General features: G+C 37.5%; 1 protein-coding gene across 1 annotated transcript; it reads left to right on the forward strand.

The window, feature by feature from the left end:
* The first annotated feature begins 4690 nt into the window (after positions 1–4690).
* On the forward strand, positions 4691–15791 carry dusp7 (dual specificity phosphatase 7). The gene is made up of 3 exons (XM_053652797.1): positions 4691–5978; positions 9013–9441; positions 13340–15791. The coding sequence occupies exons 1-3, from the start codon at positions 5618–5620 to the stop codon at positions 13648–13650; spliced, it is 1101 nt and encodes a 366-aa protein (XP_053508772.1). The 5' UTR covers positions 4691–5617; the 3' UTR covers positions 13651–15791.
* The last annotated feature ends 11223 nt before the right edge of the window (positions 15792–27014 follow it).

The raw sequence follows: 27014 nt of genomic DNA on the forward strand, positions 1-27014 counted from the left end.
CAGCATGAACTTTTTCAGCAGTTTGTGCTGCAGTAGATCTTCTGTGGGATCGGACAAGACGGGCTAGCATTCTCTCCCCATGTGCATCACTGAGCCTTGGGTGCCCATGACCCTGTCTCCAGTTCTCTAGTCGTCCTTCCTTGGAGCACTTTTGGTAGATACTAACCACTACACACCAGGAACACCCCACAACACCTGCTGTTCTGGAGAAGCTCTGATCCAGACATCTAGACATCACAATCTGGCCCATGTTAAAGTCACTCAGATCCTTACACTTGCCCATTTTTCCTGTTTCCAACACGTCAACTTCCAGAACTGACTGTTCACTTACTGCCTAATAAATATATCCCTCGACAGGTGCTGCTGTAACGAGATAATCAACGTTATTCACTTCACCTGTCAGTGGTTTTAATATTATGGCCGATCAGCCATAACATTAAAACCACTGACAGGTGAAGTGACTAACATTGATTATCTCGTTACAACAGCACCTGCTATACATAAACAGGCTGTATACACATACATACACGTGTGTGTGTGTTCTTAAATATATCTGAAAATTTGGGTGGGGTGGGGGGGGATGACCTAAAAAGGTAAGGTATGTTTAAAAAGAAAAGATGGCCACCGCCCGTAGAGTAAATTTTAAGCTCCATTATGAGGCTCGCTAACATTTAATAAGCATCTTCCTTCATGACCTAAACGGGCGTCAGCTTTTCTTTACAAATGTGTAAATGACGTAACGAGTGGGAAGCCAGTTTCCTCTTTTGTTTTGGTTTTTTTATCTTTTGCTTCTTTGAGAATGTGACTCGCATGACGAGTCGAGCTGTAATTAAATCTGATTAAAGGCTTGTGTTCCGGTCGAGCCGGTTCCTCTGACCTGTTAAAGGGGAAGTTCAAGCAAGGACAAATCTTTATTAAAGCGAAAATATTAACTATGTGATTAATTCCTGCTACAGTAACGAGTGTTTGAGAAAAGTTTAAAAGTGGAGATGTTCTGAGAAATCTCTCAGACTCATGTAAAACATCACTTTCCCTCTTTACACTGAGGTCTAATTATGACTATTATAACACTGGTTCTGATTTCCTCACTGCGTTGTCATGCAGCGTTACATACTGCTGGGTTTAGTTTGTATAATGGATTCAGGTTAGAGACTGACACAGTGTCGATGAGGATGAACGGATTGCGGGCGTTGCCATTTTCAGTTCATAAAGACTTTAATCCCTAAACACATCATTTGAGTCATGTTTCCCAGATGCCACGTCACTTGACATGCTAATCATGCTGGAATCTGATGCGAGAATAGCTTTGATTGTCTGCTGACTCTATCGTGAGATGTGACACAAATACGAACAGGAACAAAACAGTGCCGTGTTTAACTAGCTAATGTTATTCCACGTATTGCTAAGCTAACGTCCATGCGGTGGTATTTTAATTACACATTGTTCACTTCAGGTCGTTTTTACAATCCGACAGTTCAGATTTACACAGAAATTATCAGAATAAATCAGTGTAAATAATTGCAATAAATAATCGGTATTGTTAATCCAAGTGAATCAGTATAAATCATCGGACTAAATACTTATCTAAATAATCAATATAAAAATCAGTATACGTAATTATAATAAACAATCGGAATAGATGATGCAGATAAAAAGTCACAGAAATCTGATCTGAGAAATAATTTTTAGTAATTTCACTAAACATCTAAACGGGTCACAGGATTCATCTCTGGGTTGTTTGAGTTACAATCATTTGCTTTACTCTGTGTGTGTGTGTGTGTGTGTGTGTGTAATATGAGCACATTTACCTTGTGAGGGGTGTGTACACACACACTCTAGAGAGTTTAGGTGTGTGATAAAGATATTGACTTTTCGTGACACTTCAGTCCAACAGGAAATTAAATTTAAACATCTTCCATCTACCATGTGATGATGACATCATACACATACACACACACACACACAAACCTTACAGATATGGGGACACACAGTGTGTGCATACATAACATAAACACACACACACACACACACACCCCCCCATATATAAATATATAAACCCCAAGGGTGGAGTTATGGGTGTGGTCCAGGGGCGTGGCATGTTCATTCAGATTTGTTCACATTACACATTAGATCATCACATAAACAGAAAACTGAGTTCCTCAAGGGTTCTTTAGATGTTTGATGGTTCTCTGTAGAACGCTGTGTGAAGAAGCCTCTGAAAGACAGGACGTTTCTCTCCTGCTCTTCTTAAAAATACCTTAGAAGTGCACACTGATGGGTTCCTGTTGTTTCCTCACAATCTCTGGAACTCATGACAGCTAGAACCCACATGTTACGTCACTTCCTTTAGAACTGCCTTTTAGGCCTGTATAAATATCTGATGGTTTTAACTTTTTTAGATCCTTGTATGCAAATAAGGTACTGAGTGGAACTTTTCTTTAAAGGGACTCTACTGGACTTGGAACCTTTTCTGAAAGGGTTCTTTCTGGAACTCTCTGGAACAAAGAACCCAGTTCTATGGTTCTAGCTTGGTCTATAGGAAACCCTCTGTTACTCTTTTTTAAATAGAACCTTTAAAGGGGAACCTGCAAAAAACAAATGACCTTTTCTAAGACCAGTTGACTTTTTTCTTTAATTATTGTTACGTGTGTATGTTCTTGTCAGTTTCTCGTCACTGTTGAACCGCGACCTTTGAATTTCCCCTTAAATGGAACGTCACGTGATGACTGTAGCGCGTGTTCTATGTGGAACGTCGCGTGACGACTGTAGTGCATGTTCTATGTGGAACGTCGCGTGACGACTGTAGCGCAACGACTGTAGTGCATGTTCTATGTGGAACGTCGCGTGACGACTGTAGCGCAACGACTGTAGCGCGTGTTCTATGTGGAACGTCGCGTGACGACTGTAGCGCATGTCCTATGTGGAATGTCGCGTGATGACTGTAGCGCGTGTTCTATGTGGAACGTCGCGTGACGACTGTAGCGCATGTCCTATGTGGAATGTCGCGTGATGACTGTAGCGCGTGTTCTATGTGGAACGTCGTGTGACGACTGTAGCACGTGTTCTATGTGGAACGTCGCGTGACGACTGCAGTGCGACGACTGTAGCGCGTGTTCTATGTGGAACATCAGTGCTGATTTATATTTGTGTTGTTTATTAATTATAAAATTCCACAGAGGTTTAAAAATGGAAGAAATATGAGTTGGTCTTGAATGCATTTTATGTGGTTCTCCGAGTTTCGGAGCGTGGAACCGATGTGTTGTTGAAGATGAAGGGCCTTTATATGAAGATAAGAGACGGAGACACAATGGCTGACAGTTTGGAGGATCTGTAATTCATCCGGACGAATAAAAGGCCTTTGTGTACAGCATGGACAGCTGCAGTGAAATCACAACTTCCTTCTTCTTTATTCACATTTATAGCTGCAACTTTCACAGTCCAGACACTGGTGAAGAAAACACACACGCACGCACACACTCTCACACACACACTACTCTCACACACTTTCTCACACGCTCACACACACTCTCACATACACACACACACTCTCGCACATGCACTCACACACACACGCACACTCTCTCACACACACTCATACACATACACACACACACACTCACTCTCACACACTCACATACACGCTCACTCACTCACATACACTCACACACACACGCACACTCTCTCTCACACACACTCATACACACACACACACTCACTCTCACACACACATACACACTCACTCACTCACATACACTCACACACACATGCACACTCTCTCACACAAACTCATACACACACACACACACACTCACTCACGCTCACTCACTCACACACACTCACATACACTCACACACACTCCGAGACTGAAGCACAGATACAACCCTGACTTTTAAAGCTGAATATTAAAGCCCTGTGCAGGTGTAAACACCTCTCTGATCAAAACTGAAACTGAAAGTAAAGTATATACAAATTAACATCATTTTATTTTTATTTTCGGAAAGTGTTTTCTCTGAAGGAACTGATCATTTTATATAAATGTATTATTTTATCTAAAATATTTTGACCCGACAGTGTGAGAGATCATTTCCAGTTACTGTATATTATCACAATATTTAGCAGCAAAACACGCAGCCAAGTTTTTAACTGATTTAAAAAAATAAAAACAAAAATTAGTTTAAAAAAATCAGCGTCCAGTTGCCTCCTCATATTGTGACGTATCTTTACTATATATATATATATATATATATATATATATATATATATATATATATATATATATATATATAATATGAGATTATAAATATGAGTTAATTTTATTAGTTGCATAATATTATTATAACAATTATAAAATTAATGTTCTAATGTTACATTTTTAAAATTAATTTGCATTTCTGTCAAACAAAAAACAATTATTTAATTAGTGTAAAATGAAATTAAATGTCACTGAAAGAGTTTTGGCTGAAATGTGTTTGTGAATTTAGCGAATATTTTATTCTATTAAAAACAGACGTTAGAGATAAGCGAATAAGAAATTCTCTCCATCACTAAGAAAGATTTCTTTTTTTAAAAAATAAAATGTTATTTTATATTTCTGTTAAATTTTTGTTCTTTGGGAAATGAGCTGAGATCAGCTTCACACCAGCTTCACACACACACACACTGGAAAATATGAGACACGTGAAAGGAAACGTAAAGAATTAAAATCAGATGTTCAGCTTCAGTGTGTGTATTAAAGCAAAAAATAAACCGGATAAACTCTCTCTCTCTCTGTGTGTGTGTGTGTGTGTGTGTGTGTGTGTGTGTGTTCGTGTTCCTCGATGACGGCTGTAGAAGGCTGAAAGATCTTCTCTTCACGCATTCAGAAATATCTCTCTCTGCAGTGTGTGTGTGTGTGTGTGTGTGTGTGTGTGTGTTAGAAAGTGTGTTGGAGTGTTAGTGTGTGTTCGAGTGTGTTTTAGTGTGTGTGTTAGAGTGTTAGTGAATGGTGAGGAAAGTGAGTGCACTGCATCTTTAAGCCGAAGCGCTCCTCCTCTTCCTCCTCCTCCTCTTCCTCCTCCTCCTGCTGCTTATTACAGCCTGTCAAAGTGCGGGGCTGTGAAGAAAAAAAAAAGGAAAAAAAAGGAAAAGAAAAGAAAGAACTGAGAAGCGGAGAGGAAAAGGAACACGGCGAGCTTCTTCACTAAAACGTGTGAAAACACGGCGAGCTCGCGCACTGACCGGATGTGCTTTCTTCTCTCGTGGAGATTAACGTGAACGCGCGTCGAGCTGGAGGAAAAGTGTAGTGTGATTAGGATTTTCGTGATCTCGCGCGCTCGGTGTGTGTGTTGGTGAGTGAGCGAGTGTGTGATAGATAGAGAGAGAGAGTGTGTGTGTGTGTGTGTGTGTGTGAGAGAGAGAGAGAGAGAGAGAGAGAGAGAGAGCGCTACTTTGTGGTGATTGAACTACTCGGATGCTTTGATCTGTTTGGGAAATTTTGTTTGGTTTTGAAGAGCGCGTGCCCGGAGCTTCTCAGGGCGCATGTTGGTTTCTTTACCCCCCGTGATTAGAATTCGGTTCCCTCCAACATCACCTACATCACCACCACCACCACCACCCCGATGCCCCAGCAGCAGCCCTGATGTGGGGGAAAAGTGCGGCATGGCTGCAGGACGAGCTGGAGTCCGGACTCAACTCTCTACTCCTGCTCGACTGCCGCTCTCACGAGCTTTACGAGTCCTCTCACATCGAGTCCGCCATCCACCTCGCCATCCCGGGCCTCATGCTCCGCCGCCTGCGCAAAGGCAATCTGCCCATCCGCTCCGTCATCCCCAACGACGCGGACAAGGAGCGCTTCATCCGCCGCTGCAAGAGCGACACCGTGCTGCTGTATGATGAGAGCGGGGAGAGCGGGGCGGCTGGTGTGGGGAGTGCGGGCTCGGTGATCGGGCTCCTCATGCACAGACTCCGGGAAGACGGCTGTAAGGCCTACTACCTGGAGGGTAAGAGCAACACACACACACACACACACACACACACACACACACAGAGCATAAGACCCAGAATGACCGACCTTCATTTAATCTCTCTCTCTCTCTCTCTCTCTCTCTCTCACTCAACTCACACACACACATCAGGTCTCGTACCTGAAGAGTCAGGTGTGTGCGTGTAACGCATAGAGGTGATGAGACAGAGACAGTTTTATTCTCAAGGCCGTGATCCAAAACAGACATCTTCACATTCTCTAGAGAAAACCAGCCGTGTTTACTGACTCTGTTAAAATTCCACTTTAAGTAAAGCAAATTAAACCCTGAACAGGACACGCAGGGTACAGTAGTGTGTTACGGTGAGTTTATTTATGAAAAACACGTTTCACACACACACACACACACACACACACACACACACACACACACACACAAGGACAATTCAGAGAACTTTACAGAATTAAAAAACTAAAATAAAAGATCACAAAGAGGAGATGGACTCTATCCAGCACGTCTCCAGGACCGAGCTGAGATGTTCCAGAAGCCGGATTTCAAAATGTAACACCTCGAGTGCTGTGTATTCAGTGTTTCAGTGTTCATTTGTGTCGTGCTGGACACGAGTAAACACTGTAGGTGTTAATCCAACACTGGAGTTTACTGAGTAAAAGCTTCACTCCGTTCAGACCGAGTTTTAATCTGTATGTTTGCTTCAGTCTTCATCACCTCGACTCTCGCTGCTTTACTTTCGCTTTATTAATTATATTTACTTACTGTACTTTACATGATTACCTTCAGATTTTTTTTATTAACATTTCCTAATGTTTAAATCACTTCCTGTGTGTATCTGGGACTTCAGCCTGTCCCATAATAATAATAATAATAATAATAATAATAATAATAATACAGGCTCTTTTCTATCTTACAGTTTGAAAACATTACAAATGTAAAAGCTTAAATGGACTGTCACTGATTTATGTTTCCTATCTGTGATACTCTGACTTTTTGTTTCCTAAACCTGCCCTAAAGCTCGGGATCGGGAATAACAGACGTGTAAAACAGGACTTTTATTGTGTACATTATATACATATTTTACACCAGCTGGATGACTCTGATCCTGACTTCTCTCTCCTCACTCGACCTTCATCACCCTTAACTTTTAAACCTCTCTGTTTTAACAGCTCGTGTATTTTCAGACAGTTTTTGTGAATGTTCGGGTCGTGTTTGCTGAAGAGATTTCTGACCTGGAATTTTATTACATGTCTGAGACGCGAGGAATTTTTTTTTTAATGGAGTCAGAAACACAGCACTGTTTTTTTTTTTCAATGAATTTCCTCAAACCCGAGCCGCCATGTTGTCCTCGTTCAGTTAAGAGAGAGAGAGAGAGAGAGAGAGAGAGAGCGAGAGAACGACAGGGAGAGAGAGACAGAGGGAGAGACAGATCGAGAGAGAGAGAATGACGAAGGGAGAGAGAGGGGGGGGAGGGGAGAGAGAGAGGGATCGTATTTCATGAATGAAGGAGGAAGAGAAAGTGAAGCTCAGGGATTTCCACACACTTTTAAACGATATTACACACACGTGTATGGACCTGTAAGACGTGATCTGTGTGTTTATTCACAAAAGCATGACAATATTTTAATGTAATAAATTCTATATAAATCTCAATAAACTGCATTTAACATGTTATTAACTGTTATAACGTGTGTAGTGTGAGTGTGTAGTTTGTGTAGTGTTGATGTTGTTAACTGATTAAATAAATTAATATAAACTGTTAATAAGCGTTTAGCGAGTGTTTAGTGAGCATTTAATGTGTGTTTAGCGAGCGTTTAGCGAGTGTTTAGCGAGTGTTCTGTGAGCGAGCGAGTGATAATTACAGCCATGTTTAATCTGTATAAAACATAAACCTGTTAAATATCTTCCTTCTTCTTAATTAAACTATTTTGTTATTTTACTTTGTTTCAAGATCATTTAACATGTTGTAGACGAATGTAAACATGTTGTGTGTTAGCGTGTTAGCATGTTCGCATGTTAGCGTGTTAGCAGAGAGTTGGTTTTGGAGCCTGTTTGTATTTCTTCCTGTTTGAGGTTTGAATGAGTTTCAGGGGAAAGTGTAAATGTGATGCAGAGTCGTCTCACCGGTTTGTTTTTTTACGCTACATCATAATATGAGAACTGTGCTCTATTAGCTATAAGCTGTTAGCATTAGCATCTGTAGCGTCAGCTACACAGTTCTAGCCAGTAGTTTCGTTTACGGAATTAGCCTCGTGACTGTTTCATGAGGATTTTATACAATAAACATTAACATCGAGTGTTAAACTTTACGTCTCCATGATGTTTAACTTCTCACCAAAACTTTCCCTTTCTTTATCATTTATACATTTATAGCTTATTTTTATTTAATTCCAGGTATGAAATATAAATATGCGCCGCATGTGAGTATATGTAATATAACATCGTAGCAAATGCTATGATGCCATTTATATTTATATTTATATTATTTTAGCACATTGGTTGGAAAATCGAGTCTTCGTTTATTTTCCACTTTTTCTTTATTTCTGTTTCGTGATATAAATCAGCATTATGTGTTTATTTTTTACCAAACTCATGTCATTCATGTTTTTTACTGTACGTGTCATTTACATCAGCTGTATATTAGAATATTGTGAGGTTTTTATAGTTTAATAATGAAATATTTTAATAGTTTTTGCATAAACCGACTTATTTTAGTTCTTGTATTTTTAATTAACACCAAAATAGATTCTCAAATAGAGACTTTAGAGAAAGCTTTATTATGAATTACTTGTACAAAATATGAAATTGTTGTTGTTTCAGTGGGGGTTTGTTTTGGTTAGTTGTTTTTTTGTTGTTTGTTTGTTTGTTTGTTTGTTTGTTTGTTTTGTATGGTGGGGGGTGATTTTTGAGCATTTTTGCTACACACCTGTTCCTTGAAATCAAACTAACGTACAATTGATCAAATGTAAAATATTTGAAGTTGTTTCTTGTTTGTTTGTTGAAAACGTTTTTAATATCGCTGTTTGTTTGTTTGTTTCAGGAGGGTTTAATAAGTTTCAGACGGAGTACCCAGAGCACTGCGAGACCAACCTGGACTCATCGTGCCCGAGCAGCTCTCCTCCCGTCTCGGTTCTGGGTCTGAGCGGATTAAAGATCAGCTCCGACGGCTCGGATGGAGAATCGGACCGTGAGCCGAGCAGCGCCACAGAGTCGGACGGCAGCCCGTTACCTAGCAACCAGCCTGCGTTCCCAGTCCAAATCTTGCCCTATCTGTACTTAGGCTGCGCTAAAGACTCCACCAACCTGGACATCCTCGGCAAATACAACATCAAGTACATTCTGAACGTGACACCCAACCTGCCCAACATGTTCGAGCACGATGGAGAATTCAAGTACAAACAGATTCCCATCTCGGATCACTGGAGCCAGAACCTGTCGCAGTTCTTCCCCGAGGCCATCTCCTTCATCGGTAAGAATGTTTTACCTTCACCTAATGTTTCTCCTAATTCTTTATTTATCTTCTCACTAAAGAATGAGAAAAATTTGGTGATTTTCCCTTTCTTGAGATAAATAAGAAACTGTTATTAATTTTTTAAGTGTGCAGTATGACTAGTAATGAATCACTGCTGTGTTTTTGTGGTGAGGAAATGTATTTATTTATTTATTTGTTCTAATAATAGAAAGTTGTTGGTGTGGAATATTTACGTTGTCACTAAGAATGTTTTTAACATTAAATCACATTTCATCACAGGATTCTGTTTACTTTATAGTGAGATGAAAGTACTTTTTAAATACAAAATTGTTTAGTGGTTAAAAATGTGTGATTTTCTCATGGTGAAGTTTTGGTGTGTTTAGGAATGTTTTTGTTATAGGGAGATGATTATATTTATTATTATAATTCCTGCATTAAAGTGGTTTTGGTTGTACTTTTGAAGTCATTTTAATGGTTCAGTTTAATTAGAATTGTAGGAAATATTCTGATTAGTTGTTTTTAACATTTGGATATCGCTAATGTTTTTTTTAAACTTCAGATTTGCGATAGTGTTTATTAATAGAAATATTGATGATAATATTTTCATAATATATTTTTAAAGCATGTTTGGAAATTGGATCATTTTTATTCTACATTTGTCTGATGAGAATGTTTTCAGGGGTAAATTTTGGAGGATTTTATCATTATTTTGTACAATTATGTAAATATTTCTTCATATAACACAGCGGGTCTGTAGATTAATTTTATTGTTATTACATTTTGCGATTTAAATTAATAGACAAAGGCAGGAAATAAATAAATTCTAGCTAAAGAGCTAATACGTGTACTTTTAAACATAAACACGTGTTTAGTTTGAGTTCTTTGGGACGAAAAGCCGTGTCGAAAATTGTGACCTCATTAAACTGCAGTTGAAAATTTCCAGCCACAGGAAGTGGAGTTATTGATTAACATCGGCGTCGATCACCTGATCGCTCGCATCAAACAGGAAAAAAAAGATACACGAGGCTTTACCAGAGATTAAAAAAAAGATCAAACTAAAGATTATACAGATTATAAGATTATCTGAGCATAAAAACCTGCGTGTGTTTATCCACCGCCTCGGATTTTAATTAAAGATCTGAACCAAGAGTAAAAGCGAGGATTTCGAGAAATCTGTAGTTTGGTAAAAGTAAAAAACTTTAAGGAAATTATAGGTATGGAAAATGTTGTCTTCTGGATTATTAATTTTTTGTGTTTTTTATTTTATTTTAAACATTTATTTTCTAAAAAATATTTTCTTCAAGTTATACAATTTAAAAATCTTTGTTTTAATTATTATCTTTTTAAGTGAGTTTTTCAGTAAATGCTCCACATTTGTTTTGTTTTTTTGTTTGCTTGTTCATTCATTTTTTATTATTTTTTAATTGAATTTTTAATGGTAATTTTTTTTCCTTTGCGTTTTTTTTCTTTAAATTAAACTAGTTAAACATCTTAAACAATAAACATGATTTTTATAGAAATTATTTTTGCTACATGTCTGAGGATTTTTGTTTGTTTGTTTGTTTGTTTGTGTTCATGTTTTTGAGGGGGTAGGAGGTTGGGGGATTTTTTTCTCCTTCTAATCGACGTTAATGATTTTTGGTGGAAATTGTTGCCTAAGTTTTTATTTGATTGTATTGTTTTGGGTTTTTTCCAGTAAATGGTACACACTTGGGATTTTTCTTTGTAGCAGATTAGCACTGAGACACTGAGTGTGTAAATGTGGATAGTTGATTAGAGGAAAATAATTTAGCTACTTCATGCCCTTCGTCCAATTAAGAAGTGTACATGTAGCGTCTCCATGGCGATGAACCGCACATCTGTGACTCTGCGCTTTTTTTGTGCGCTGTGTTTTTCAGGAAATGCCACTTCACTCATTTCCTTCCGCTCAGAGCCACACTTTCATCTACAATTACACTTTCAGGAGCTTTATTCAGTAAGAGACAGTCTGGCCTTTACATTCACACACAGTTATTATCGCTACACACCGCCGACATGCTGACATTTAAACCTCGCTAACAGGCTAACAGAGACCTTCATTAGCTAGAATATTCAACTAAATGAACCCATACTGTTAAAAGTATTAAAGTAATTGTTAGCATAATTATGGTGATTAGCATAGGGTGTGGTCTGATTGGACTGGAGGCAGGAACTGTGGTCTGATTGGTTACAGTGGCAATGGGGGTGGAAACTGTGATCTGATTGGTTACAGTGGTACTGGGGGTGGGAACTGTGGTCTGATTGGTTACAGTGGCACTGGGGCAGGAACTGTGGTCTGATTGGTTACAGTGGCACTGGGGGCGGGAACTGTGGTCTGATTGGTTACAGTGGCACTGGGGGTGGGAACTGTGGTCAATTCTGTGTCTCCTGAAGATCTAGTGGCTCATGAATAATTCTGAAACAAATCTGTTGAGCAACTCAAATACCAAGTACCCATAATGCAATGCAGTTTGCAGGGAACAGGAAGTGGTGAACCAGGTCAGCAACTCAGACAGGAAATAGCTTCGAGACTGATATTTTTTTTTACATAACCTTCTGAATTGTAAATGCCACAGGTATTGTGGTCAGTCTGAAACACAGTAAACAAAAACAGGAAGTGAGGTCGTAGGTTAATATCACCCTGTGGTTCTGAATAAAGAGAGGAACCACACACTAACACACCAGAACATCCCGTTATACACACACACACACACTCCATGACCACTATTATTTTTGAAAAATGATATTTGTAACCTCAATCTCTGTGTGTGTGTGTGTGTGTGTGTGTTTACATTAATTTTCTCTAACTGGTTTAAGCCCAGAGTCTGAAATGAAGCCATATTGCTTTTTCCCTACTCCCCATTTCCTATCCCCTATTCCCTATCCCTATCCCCTACTTCCCAAACCCTACTCCCTATCTCCTAATCCCGATCCTCTAAAAACAAAAAGCGCCTTAAAACCACCTAATAATTTAACATGTAGACATTATAGCTTGTAATAAATAGAATGGTTTTGTGTTTGAAGGTTGTTTAATTTGTTCCTGTGTGTAAGAATGTGTGTATGTGTGTGTGTGTGTGTGTGTGTGTGTGTGTGTGTGTATTTGTGTGTACACTCAGACTCCTACAGTGTTAACGCTGTAACTCGTTATCATATTAAGACATTTCCTGTTCCTTTATAAACCAGGAGAAGATTATAATAAGTGTATCATAAATTCTGTTCAGTTCTGCAGGTTATAATTACCCTCTCAGTCGTTCATTTATAAAGTCGCTTCTGACGTGATTCATGTGTAAAATGTAAAACGTTTAAAAATTATACATGTAAGCCTTTTAGACGAAGCATCAAAAAAATGCTTTTAAGATGTTTTAAGAATATAATGTTCAGTTAAATGTAAAATTGTAAGATATAATTATTTAAAAAAAAATTATACATGTAATTTTTAAAAAACCTTTATATAACTATGTTCTTTATTATAGTGTAAAATCATTCTAAGAATTTCTGTATCCTGGGTCACTTCCTTATTATAAATCCGTCCTTTTTTACTGTGTACTTTGTTATTACTGAGAATATAACAGCTATAATACAGTCAATTTTACAATTCATTATTTTTTATATATTTGATGGTCATCGTCCTTGTTCCTGATTTATGTTTAATTATTAATCATATTCAGCCTTTTATTGGTGTTTGATTTTCTTTTCCAGCGCTTTCTAAAAATGTGGTTTCCTGCTTCACAGCTTACTTGAGGTTTGATTGTGTTGTGATGTATTTTTTCTAGGGGTGTAACCACCAGTTTAATGGAAACAAAAGATTTTGTTATTTTATTAGAGTTTAAAAAAAGACTTCTTTAACTCTTTTGTGTCGCTTTTGTTCCTGTTCCAGATGAAGCACGCTCTAAGAAGTGTGGTATCTTGGTGCACTGCCTGGCGGGAATTAGTCGCTCAGTCACGGTGACGGTGGCGTATCTCATGCAAAAACTCAACCTGAGTCTAAATGATGCTTATGATTTCGTGAAGCGCAAAAAATCCAACATCTCGCCCAACTTTAACTTCATGGGGCAGCTGCTGGACTTCGAGCGGACGCTGGGTTTAAACAGCCCGACCTGCGACAACCGATCGCCCAAGGATCAGCTGTTCTTCACTACGCCCACCAATCACAACGTGTTCCAGCTCGATACGCTCGAGTCAACGTGAAAACACGCCAAAATAAACATTTTTGCCTCCAGGAGAAACTTTAGAAAAACGCAATTCGGGCAGCGTTGAATCGTAAAAATTGCCCGGAAAATTGATTGTGAAAGCAGAACCACGGAAACACAGTTTGGGCCGTCACGGCAGCTTTTCTCGCCTTTCTGAAATGGACTGTTCTCTTTTTTTTTTTTTTTTTTATTAAAATAAAGAGGAAACAAGAGACCAAATGAAACCAGACAAAAACAACAGAAACTGATTTGTCATCAAGTTTTTACAACAACAAACTTCCTGTCCTGGAATGATGGGTGCCAATCTGGAATTTCTTATTTTTTAATTTAATTTTTAAAAAAACAACAAAAAAAACAGGATCTTGAGAAAGAAAATTCGCTCTACTAAATGTAGGGTTTGGGATTAAAAAAAAACAACAAAAAAACAAAGACAAACACAAAACAAGATTAAAATGCCATACATCTCGACCAACAGCTACAGTTTCTAAAAATTCCTGATTGTATCTGACCAACAATAACGACGTGTCTGTTTGTTCATGGGAAATTCCTTGTTTTGTTCCTATGTTTTGACCTAATGCGCTTTGCACAGAGGAAGCATTTTACTCTTATGGCACTTGAAACTGGTACACAAATAAAAAGAGACATTTCGAGGTTGTTAAGGTTGTTAACAAATGGCTCTTAACGAACTTCCTCACTTTCTTCCTAATGAACGTGTTAATTTCTTTATTGACTCACGCTCAGGCCTTGGCTCTCGTTAATATACAGTATCAGAACCTGACGTATTTGAGTGTGTGACGTTGCTGGTAAACGAGTGTTTAGGATCGTTTTTTTAACTACTCTTGTCGCTCCTGCGTTAATGGGACGACAGAAAGTGTGTAGCGAGAGCGTTTCTGCAGGAAGAAACATTCGATCGGAGTCAAAGGGACATGTACGAGTTCATAGGATCGCTTTAACCGGCCTTATATAACCTTTTTTTAATTCTTTCTTATTCTGACTGTTCAGTACTTATTTGTATCTCACTTTAGAAATCGTCATAAACTTATTAAAATAAAAGTGTTCATTTTTAAAGGAATCAATATGTAGTAATAATGACAGCTAATGGTCTCTAACGGGTCAGTCGAGGTTGTATTTGTTACTTCTGCAATATTATCCAAACCAACTTTGCAGTATTTTATACAGTTGGAAAAAAAAAACACCTCGGGTTTTTAATTCCTCTTTTGTACAAGTATTTCACAATTTCACACTAAAACGTACAGTGAATTTCTCAATCCTGCTTCAGAACTGAGGGAACTTTACTTCCCGAAGTTAACCTTGGCATGTGCTGATAATCGGTTATGAGATATATCACAATATTTAAACATGTTTTGTTATTGTGGATGCACCAAAATACATCCACGTTCAGACTTCTGTCTTTTCTGAAAAGGGAACCCCATAATTCTGTTCACTGAGAGTTTAAAAACCACAGCATTGGACAAGATTGTTGCTCAGTCTGAGGAATACGAACATGAATAAGTTAGCATCTTTTAGCTACAGTTTTGAGCAAAAGTTATTTGCACTCATCAAAAGTTATTCAATTACACTAAGCTACTGTAGCACAAAACATGACCAAAATTTCTAGCATGAATTACCAAATTAGATTGTTATGAGTTGACTTGATTTTTGCTAACAGGAACATATCACAATATTGCAATATGAAAACTCACCGAAATATCAGCACATGACCAGACATCACACAATATAAATTCATCACGTCATCATTGCTAATAACTGATTTATTATTATTTTTTGTTTAGTATTCGATTGCATCTGGTTCTGTTTCTAAACCCCACAAATCTCAATATTGATATTCCTGTGGCCTTTTTTCAATGTATTTCAATATATCTAATATATCTATATATAAATATGAATATATAAATCTATATTTTATGCAGATATGCAACTGTCTCCTCATGAATAATTAACGAGGAGGACTATTTCTCATGCTTGAAACGACTTTTTATCTGTTAGGAAGTTGGTGGCCAATAACAATAAGGAAAAATGAGGTTTGAGACTCGAGACAGGCTGAAGTGGGATTTTTTTTTTAATTATTTTATTTAAAACCGGTGTGATTCCTCATACAAAAAAAAAAAAAATCAGTAATCCTAATCAGTAATGGCCTAGCAGACATTCTATTGTAATGATCAATAATAATGAGAGAATGATTCTAAATAAAAAAAGATTAACCAACAAGGGAGAAAAAAATAGCCAAGACTAGAAATAAAAACAGCTAAACAACACTAAATAAAATTACAGCAACCGTCTGAGGTCTGAAATAAAGTTAATCGAGTCAGTATTAGCACACACTCAGCTCCTGCTTCCTTTCTGTTCTCAAAATTTAACACAACAATGCAAAATGTGCCAAAGGATCATAAAAATGACTGTTGCCTTTTTCCCTAGTATTAATAAAAAAAAAAGCTTTAGCATTGTGTGTAAACATGCTAAGACACTAAATACTTTTCTAATACACATGCTAATGTTTTAGCCTGTTTACTGTACTGCTACTTAACTTATATAGAAACTAGCATATAATAAACATGCTAGCACACAAACTAATACTGTATACGTAATGCTTTAGCCTGTTTAATGTTACACGTTAATTAACATTACAGTACAAATGCTAACAAACCAACTAGCATTGTATAAATGTATGTAATGTTTTAGCCTGTTTAATGCAATGTTATTTTGTGGCTAACTCATTAGCCAGCATTATAGTAGACATGCTAATACCAAAAGCTAGCACTAAAACTTTTAATTTAAATAATAAGCAAATGTGTTTAAATCAAGTAATTTTTATTTTAAAATAAAACGTGAGAATTGCACCGGTTTATGATATTTTCCTAGCCCCCGCCTCGCCCCGACTCGAGTCTTACGCCACCGTAAGGATTGAAACTGATTCCTGTACGAACTTTGTGTTTATTGTTTAATTATTTAAATCTAAATCCTTGATTTCAAGCTGCTTCTTTGTGGAGGAATGTTCGTGTCTCTGTAACAGTAAATATTTTTCATCTGTATTTTTGCCAGAAGCGTCGCAGAAGCTTTCAATTTCTGCGTAAAAAATTTATTGTAGCTACGGAACGAGGACGAGTCGGTTTTGAGTTTCGAGAGAGGAACAGAAAAACGAGTAAATAACAAAGGTGTGTATTTTACCTCACTGAGGACTTTTTCAGGGATTTTTTGACAATGCGTCTGCGTCGTGTTACAGCTTCACTATACCTGATGATTAGCTGTTTTATATGTGCTGTATACATTTTTTTTTAAAGATGCAATCTATATAATGTGTATAAAGTGGGCTTGGTAATGGGGCAATTTGAATTTTTTTTTTTCGTTCTGATTTATGAAGGATATGAAATTGTCCGTATGTGTTGTACAGTTGTATGGAAACCAACACGAGACATGTTTATACGGCAAATAAATATTGAATTATTTTTTTGGTTAATTTCGTCCACTTTCTTTCTCTGTTTTTTTGAATGGAACAAAACCAACAGCAAAAAAAAAACGAATGAAGAAACTATAACGATATCCAGATTTATTCTTTTGCCAAGTTTTCAGTAATTAAATAGCTAGCAATAACCTTCTGTGAGCTGAGTTAGCATCCTCATCATGTACTAACATGGAAGGAAACTAACATGGATGTACTAACACGGAAGCAAACAAATTCAAGTAGAGGGAGGGAAAAAATGGGCGGGGCTTAAGTTACACTCGATCCACCAATCGTTAACTTGTGAGAGTGTTTGCTCTTTTTTCAAAAGGAGCTTGATGCAGTGCTTTACCAGCGTTACGTACTGGTTTATCGATGGCTAGCTTTTTATTGAACTCGCTAGTGCTTTTAATTAATAACTGACCTAAAGATAACTAGCATGCTAGCTATAAGTTCTTTGTAGGAATACACAGGAAGTGTGTAATTTCCCTTCCTTCTCTCACATCCTAACATGTTGTATAAACATGATGATAATAACATCCTGAGATACTGAGTATATTATATAATATAAAGATAATAACGTTAACCCGAGTTATTTTTTGTTTGGTGTTTGTTGAGGAGTAAGTCTGCTCCTAACCCGATGCTTTGAGCTTCATCTCCTCCTCCTGCTCGGGTTTCCTGAGGCTTTGTGGTTGGTTTTGAGATACAGATGGTTTCTGAAGCGTGTGATCACACCACATCCGACTACTCACTCGGATCTGTTTCCTTTTTCTCATCCACGTTTTGTGCTTTCTTGTGGAGAAAAAATCGACGCTGAACACACACTCGCACAGTCAGAGGCAGGTTTGTAAATTCACACGGGAGCTTCGTTAGGCCGAATGTCCTGAGCAGTGCATAAATGTTTAATTACATTTATTTTCATCTCTCTCATTAATGCATCTGTTAATTACACAAATAACAACAAAGTGATGTTTGATTGAAAGTGAGTGGCAATAACAGCGTGTAGATACAGAGTTAGATATCGGGACAGAATTACACCAAAATATTCTCCTTTTATTTTGCGGATTAATCCACTGCGCTGTAGAGTTTAAATGCCTTAACGTTAAGAAGTCAGACATATTTATTTGTAATTAATTTAATTAGACAGGGTCTGGAGGTCAGAATTCATCATTAAGCCAAAGATTCATTTTATTCTGTGTATCAATGTGACATGGTGTGAAAATTTATTTGAAACGATTACATATCGAGTACATAACGAAGAGATCCAAATTTGTGATTTATTCACATTTTAGTGGCTTGAATCATTTGGCATAATATAAATTAATGAACACACACACACACACACACACACACACACACACACATCATTTAACTATAATACACACCAGAGTGCTGTGTGTGTTAAAATGTGTGTGAATTGTTCCTTTAATTTCTGATGTGTGTGTGTGTGTGTGTGTGTGCAGGAGGATGATGGGACAGGGGACTTGGACTGTCTGTGTCTCTGACTCACGTTCACACACTGTACTCTTTTTTTCTTTTCTATGTGACACTTGTGGTTATTTTCAGATGTGTGGAACACAGACGTGATAACGCAGAAAAATTGTGTATGTGTGTGTGTGTGTGTGAAAGAGACAGAGACAAAAAGAAGTATTAAATGTTTACTTTCCTAAAAATGACCTCAAAGCTTCTCTACCCATTCACACTCCTAAATCAGGATCTATGAATATGCATGATTATGCAAATTAGGAAGCACACCCATCCGTAATAGCTTCATATCTGTAACATTAGATAAATGTTAGCTAACTGTGTGTGAACTAGCTCACATTATTCAGAGGTGGACATGAGGAATAATTTAACACCATGTAATAATTTGCATATCAGATGTGATTGGTCCAGTGCTGTGGAGTTTATTTAGTCAAATGATGAACTGGGCTCATGCGTAGCCCCACCCACAAATGCGTTTTATAGAGAGGTATTGAGAAAGAAAAATGTAAACTAATTTTAGTAAAAACTTGGCCATGAAGTAAAGTCGATCAGCCGAGACATGTTTGGTGTCTGACTCAGGGAAGGGGGCGTGGCCTTAAGTCTGAGGGTGGAGCATGTGCGCTGGAAATGATTTGGATTTTAATACAGTTTTGTGTATTTAATTTTTAATAAAGACCCATTTTGTTATTTCATGATACACTTTATGTAGAAAAAAATTAAACGTGTGTGTGTGTTTAGGTGTACTGTGACTTTAAGATAATCACAGTGGAATATTATGAGATTATTTCAGGGCGTTTGTTGTTCTTCTCTAAAGTTTCTCTCAGCTCATGACGTGGCTAAGTGAACCAACGCCCTGAAACACGATAACACCAACAAGGTAACACACACACACACACACACACACACACAAGTGCATTCTCATCTTGCAGCCCTCAGCCAATCACAGCACAGTGTCTGCATGCTTAAGAAATGAAATGATGGTCTCTTCTTAAGTAATGATTCAGTGCAATTTCGATTCTCAATTCTGTCATGACAGGAAGTGCAATGACACAATCGAGTGCCACTTCCTCCCTACAGCTGACAGAAATCTAAATTCAGCCAAAAACGTCAAATAAACCTGAAATCTGGATTTAATCTTAATAAAACAGAGACACTAACAAAATCACTCAAACATTGAAATAAGTGAAAAACCTTTAACGTAATTATGAGTAAAACATGAAATCAGAATTAAATAACTCAAATCGTTAACAATTATATGTTCAGAAATTCATAACTTTGAAATGATTTAATATAATCTGCAGTAAATCTGATGTAAAAGAGATTAGATTAAAATGGATGAGAATGACCTCTGAACTCTGAGATATCACAGTATAATTCCATCCTCTTGTCTAAAAGAAGGAAATAATCATAAAATCCCAGTTAATTTAAGCAACTGAAGCAGATCATTTAAATAAAGGATAAATGTTTATATATTTTATATATATTGTAAGTAGGTTTTTGTTAGAGGAGATTGTAGATGGAGTTTGTCAGGAGAACCAGTGAGGTGTTATTTGGGAATATGGTGAGAGTTGAAAGCTTCAGGAATTTAAAACATAAACCATTTTGGATTTATTTAAAAATCTTTCTGTCTCACTGCATAATCCCATGTGTTTTATTTCATACTGTTAATCTCTCCGTTATACATTAATTATTATTATTATTATTATTATTATTATTATTATAAAAGTGTCAACAAACTCTGACTGGCAGTGTGTAGATGTCCACCTTAGCTTCTCACTCTCTCTCTCTCTGTGTGTGGGTGTATGTGTGTGTGTGTGTGTGTGTGTGTGTGTGTGTGTGTGTGTGTGTGTGTGTGGTGAACTCTCAGCTCTTCTGTGTATCGGGTGGTTAGTTAAACTTTAATAGGTGATTGCAAATCTGTCCTTCTCTGACCTACACACACACACACACACACACACACACACACTCACACACACTCACACACTCACAGACACACAGACACACAGACACACTGTCACACTCACACACACACACACACACACACACCCTCACACACACACACTCACACACTCTCTCTCACACACCCTCACACTCACACACTCTCTCACACACACACATACACACACACACACACACACACACTCACACACTCTCTCACACACATGCTCACACATACACACATATATATATATACACACACACACACGGTATACACAATATTTCTTACTCTGTGGAAATTCATCCATCATTATGTATAACAAAATAATATAATAGTTTATATATTTTTATGTAAATGTTCAAAAAAGAAATGATGTCGTGATTTTGGTCTCTTCATGTGACAGTAGTGTTATTATCATTACTCACATTACACAGTTACATTAGCATTAGCATTATTGCAAATAATAATGTTAATATTTTTAACTTTATTAAATGAACATTACAGACAATGCTAACAGTAACAATAATGACTTTAGTATAACTAAAACAGTACACTAACATTACTAGCAATAACATTAGTAATGTTACAGTTCCTGTTATTAATGTTAGTGTTGGCAATGCTAATAATGTCGCTAATGTTACTGGCAGTCATTTTTGTAATACTAAAAGTAGCAATAACAATAACAGTAGCAACGTTACAGTATACACAGTACTAACAAATAACATAAGTAACTTTACTGTTTGATACTTTTCCAGAGCTTTGTCTAGAGTGCTGTGTGTGTGTGTGTGTGTGTGTGTGTGTGTGTGTGTGTGTGTGTGTGTGTGTGTGTGTGAATGTTCACACGTGTTTTAATCCGTTTATGTGGAGCATTCACCGTATGAATGTCCCTGTGAACGAGCCGTTACTATAGAAATGATAACATACAGTCAGAGCTGCTGTTATAGAGAACTAATCACCACCTTCTGAACCAATCACAGTCCAGAACTCAGCAGCAGCGTGTGGTGATAGGAGGTTAGATTTCACTACATTTGCAGTTTTTCTTCAGTCTCCTTTAGTTTCCACTGTAGAAATGTTCAGGTCACTGAACTTTAGACTTTTCATACATGCTCAGCTTCACATAGTGTGTGTGTGTGTGTACGTTTCCTTTAATGGACTTTGAACACATCAATAGTGCAACTCAGAGCTTTAAGTGACTGTGTATAAGTGTGTGTGTGTGTGTGTGTGTGTGTGTGTTCATCACTCTTCTTCTTTCTGACTTTATTCAGACCCCATTCCCACACGGCTTTTGTAGATAATTTGAGCTGATTTTGGGATTTTTTGACATGATTAAGAGTATAACATTAATAACATTAACATTATTACTAACACAACACTGGTATGAACATTACTGAGATTATTAGCATTATAAAGAGTAACAATAACATATTGGAGAATGTTGAATTTGTTCATATGTTTATCTCTTGGTCTGGAGATGAACTCATGATGAACTTCAGAAGGAAATTCTAAGCTGATGATTTGATCAGTTTCTCATAAACAGAAGCATAAAATGTGAATAAAATAAAATGTGCCAGATGTGCACTAGTCATCTAAATTTCCTTTCTGAATTATCATAGTTTCAGCATTACTCAGTCCGTACAGGAGTTTGTAGAGTTTTTTTGTGATTGTTGTGGCCAAAAACGCAGTTTTTTTTGCAGAAAACTACTCAAATCACGAAATCGCAGTTGCAGGAAATAGTTTTGTGTGATCTTTCACAATGATGTTTGTTGGTAAATGAGAGCGTTTAGCTGTACTCGTGTTTGACGCACATGAATTGAGGATGGCTTTGGCTGAATGAGCGTCGTCATGACGTCACATGACACGTCTTGGCCAGAATCTCTGGAAAATCTTCACTAATTCTGAAAAACTCCTCTGAATATTGCAGCGTTTACTTGATTTTGCATTAATTTCTGTGATCGCAAAATGGGTAAATCCTGGAGGGACTGATTACTAAAAGTAACATTAGTAATGTTATTAACAGTACCATTAGTAGCATTAGCAATGTAGCTAAAAGTAGAATTAGTAACATTACTAATGATGAACTTCACGAGGAAACTCTGTCCTGATGGTTTGATCGGTTTCTCACAGACAGAAATATCATCAAATCTACATGATTAAATGATTCCAGATCCTAACAGTCCATCATCCAGCTGTATTTTACTGAACTACGTTACCGTATGTTACTGTCAGTAATTGTGTGATTTGAGACTCAGTCTAGATTCCCGTTATCCTCTTCACTCTGTTCCTGAGGGTTTGTTTCTGCCACCTGGTTATGAAACAGTTAATATTTTTCTCCATGTGGACTTTGGTGTTATGACGAGAGGAAGGAAATGTGTCATGTCTTTGCTGTGTTCAGCAGAAATTGCCCACTAATCTCCTGTGTGTGTCACAGATAGAGGAAGAGTCAAGGCCACGTCTTGTGCTGACATCCTTCCTCCTCCTGACCATCACCACCTCCTCCTCCTGACCATCACCACTTCCTCCTCCATCACCACCTCCTCCTCTTTACCATCACCACCTCCTTCTCCATCACCTGCTCCTCCTCCTGACCATCACCACTTCCTCCTCCATCACCACCTCCTCCTCTTTACCATCACCACCTCCTTCTCCATCACCTGCTCCTCCTCTTTACCATCACCACTTCCTCCTCCATCACCACCTCCTACTCTTTACCATCACCTCCTCCTCCTCCATCACCACCTCCTCCTCCTGACCATCACCACTTCCTCCTCCATCACCACCTCCTACTCTTTACCATCACCACCTCCTCCTCCTCCATCACCACCTCCTCCTCCTGACCATCACCACCTCCTCCTCTTTACCATCACCACTTCCTCCTCCATCACCACCTCCTACTCTTTACCATAACCTCCTCCTCCTCCATCACCACCTCCTCCTCCTGACCATCACCACTTCCTCCTCCATCACCACCTCCTCCTCTTTACCATCACCACCTCCTCCTCCTCCATCACCACCTCCTTCTCCTGACCATCACCACCTCCTCCTCCTGACCATCACCACTTCCTCCTCCATCACTACTTCCACCTCCATCACTACTTCCACCTCCATCACAAGCAGCTCCGTGATGCTGTCGGCCTTATAATATTCTTTTACTACAGAAAATAATGATGTAAAGTAAGTGTCTTAGTATTAGGGTTATTAGTAGATCAGAGTTTTACAATGTAATGAATGATTTTCAGAAAATTCATACTGTGTGTGATGACGGTCCAGACTAACGCAGGCGTGCACTTAAAACTAATACACTATACAAATACTATACAACATTTTCTGTACTACATTTAATATGCTCCAATACTACTATACAACATTACACTTCATTTAAATACACTATTACACTACTACATTTAATATGCTACAATACTACTATACAACATTACACTTCAATTAACTAAACTATTACACTACTACATTTAATATGCTACAATACTACTATACAACATTACACTTCAATTAACTACACATTCTACACTATTACACTACTACATTTAATATGCTACTATACTACATTTTACTTCCTTTATTATTCTATTATATAATGCATGTACTACACTGTACTATTGCTATACTCCCTTAACTGTATGGCACTATTAACACACTACATTTCCTATACTTCATTTACTACAGAACACCATTACTATACCACCATTACTACACCACACTACTACTACTGCTACTACTACTACTACTACTACTACTAATAATAATAATAATAATAATAATAATAATCATCAATAATCGTAAATTGTCAGTAGACAAGGAATCTCAGTTCATTATCACTGTAAACTTCAGCAGCACGACCGGCCGGATCACACCAGTGTTTATGCAGTTTCCTGTCCTCATGTGCAGAAAACTGAGCTGTACGTGTAACCATGCTTATTATTTCAACACTTCCACTTCTCCTTCTGATGAAATTGTGTGACTTTTTTTCTGACCAATCTTTAGCGAGCCAGACTGCGGAACTAATGGAGAAATGACATCATTTTCACAAATAAAAAAATAAAAGTTTTAAATCAGTAAAATATCTGTTGTCATCATTTATATCAGCACAGGAAAAGAAGGGAAAGAAAATCTCTCTCTCTCTCTCTTTGCTTCTTTTTTCACACTACTGAGTTATTGCACCTCATTTCCTCTGTGTGTGTGTGTGTGTGTGTGTGTGGTTTGTCTTGCTGATGAATGAACCTTGTCCTGATAATATAGGAGTAGCATTAATTCTCCCAACACACAGCTGTAGTGAAACGGCTCCTTCACAAACACCAGAACACACACTATAGGACTCTCCACTTACTCTGGTTCCAGTAGGACTCTCCACTTCCCCTTGGTTGAATCCACTTGGCTGCCATTTTGAGTAAAGTCGATCTTTAGATGAGGATCAAGCTGCAAAATCACTGGAGACGTTATCTTACCAAGAATGCACAACAGTCCAATAAAGCTGTTAATAAACAATATAAAAGATAATAAAATATTTAATATTTGATAAATTCTAATGTTTCATGGTTTGTGTTTTAAGAAATACAATAATAGGGACAGAGACAGAGCACAAATCCAGCACAAATTATTCACATATGCAAATGAGATGAAAACAAAACATTAAAAAAACATTGGCACTGCTCATGTGTGAATTTTAATGCTGCAGCTGAGCCGCTCGCATTATAGTCATAAATTAAAACGCTTTATATGTTTTTATCTCTTGATCTAAATGTTTGCATTTAATTAGATCATCTGAAGCTACTGAGATTAATGAGGCTTCATTTGCATAATCATTAGATTACAATATATATTACATTATGTGGGCGCACGGTAGCTTAGTGGTTAGCACGTTCGCCTCACACCTCCAGAGTCCAGGGTTCCATTCCCGCCTGGGCCATGTGTGTGCGGAGTTTGCATGTTCTCTCCATGCTGCGGGGGTTTCCTCTGGGTACTCCAGTTTCCTCCCCCAGTCCAAAGACATGCATGTAGGCTGATTTGCATGTCTAAAGTGTCCGTAGTGTATGAATGGGTGTGTGAGTGTGTATGTGAGTGTGCCCTGCGATGGACTGGCACCCTGTCCAGGGTGTACCCCGCCTTGCCCGATGCTCCCTGGGATAGGCTCCAGGTTCCCCCGCGACCCTGAAGAAGGAGTAAGCGGTAGAAGATGGATGGATGGATGGATGGATGGATTACATTATGTTATCTGTTTAAATTATATATGCATAAATTCTGATACTGGTATCGAGTATCAATCCCGAACATTGCTCATTTACTCTTACTCATAAAACATGCTGATACCAGGTGATTCTCCGAGACATGAGCAACGCTAACGCTAACGTACAGAACGCTAACCCTAATCCCTAATACTCCTCAGCACGAGGAGTTGAAAGCGAAAACAACTCTCGCTGCTGAATAAATGCAGATGCAACATGTAAATGTGTGTAAATATTTATATAATTAAAACTCTCAACAGGACCTGATGCACAGCGGCAGTGCAATTCCCTGCACAATTACCACTTCCTGTTTCCTGTTTAATTAATGAGGAGATCAGAAACAGATTAAACAGGTCAAACAGCACAGGTTTTTATGCTCATTATCTGTGTTTAAAGTGATAGAATTAGAGAGTTTTAATTATTTTAGTAAGAAATGAGAAATCAAACACAACACACATGCAGATTTCTCACTAGAGTGTAACATGAAGTGGAAAATATTCAGCTTCAAAACTAACAAACAAATAAACTAACATTTACAGGCATGTTGGGGTCAAAGGGGGCGGAGCTTCAGTTAAATTTGATCTTTATTTGCATTGGAATAATCAAATTACTGGAAATCTTAGTAAATCTTTGTTACATATATATATATATATATATATATATATATATATATATATATATATATATATATGTGTGTGTGTGTGTGTGTGTGTGTGTGTGTGTGTGTGCACTTCTATCTGGTTTCTAACATCAGGTTAAATGACACCATTAAAGCGATGATGTCATCATGATCAATCACAAGTAAAAACTCTCAGAGTGGAGAATAAGATCTCACTGTCACAAAACATCATCATCAAATCAGGCCATAAAATAACGATGACGTCATCACGATCAATACGGATTAAATTCACCAGAAATGTCACGTCACTAACTCAGGGTTATATGTGTAAAAAAAAAAGGGATAATTATTTAATAGAGTTTTATTCTATTTTAATCCAATTATAGCACTTATTGTTTTTAATACAGCTACTTTAATCTTTTTTATATTATTTTCATTATTTATTTATATTACGGTCAGAAATCACAGAATCCTAGCAATGAATTATTAAAAATATTTAATCATTTATTTAATTGCCATTTTTATTATAGTAATTGCATTTAATTGCAGTAACTTATTTTTTTTTTTTACCTTGATTAATAAAATGAAAGATATACTACTTTTTGACAGGAAGGAACTCCAGCAT

This window comes from Ictalurus furcatus, chromosome 21 (genome assembly GCF_023375685.1).
Source record: "Ictalurus furcatus strain D&B chromosome 21, Billie_1.0, whole genome shotgun sequence".
Classification (NCBI taxonomy): Eukaryota; Metazoa; Chordata; class Actinopteri; order Siluriformes; family Ictaluridae; genus Ictalurus; species Ictalurus furcatus.

Bases quoted from the DNA above. Each gene is read 5' to 3' on its own strand.
- dusp7 (XM_053652797.1), top strand. From the start codon at position 5,618: ATGTGGGGGAAAAGTGCGGCATGGCTGCAGGACGAGCTGGAGTCCGGA. The intron at 5,979-9,012 runs GTAAGAGCAACA...TGTTTGTTTCAG, and splicing joins TAAGGCCTACTACCTGGAGG to GAGGGTTTAATAAGTTTCAG. The intron at 9,442-13,339 runs GTAAGAATGTTT...TTCCTGTTCCAG, and splicing joins CGAGGCCATCTCCTTCATCG to ATGAAGCACGCTCTAAGAAG.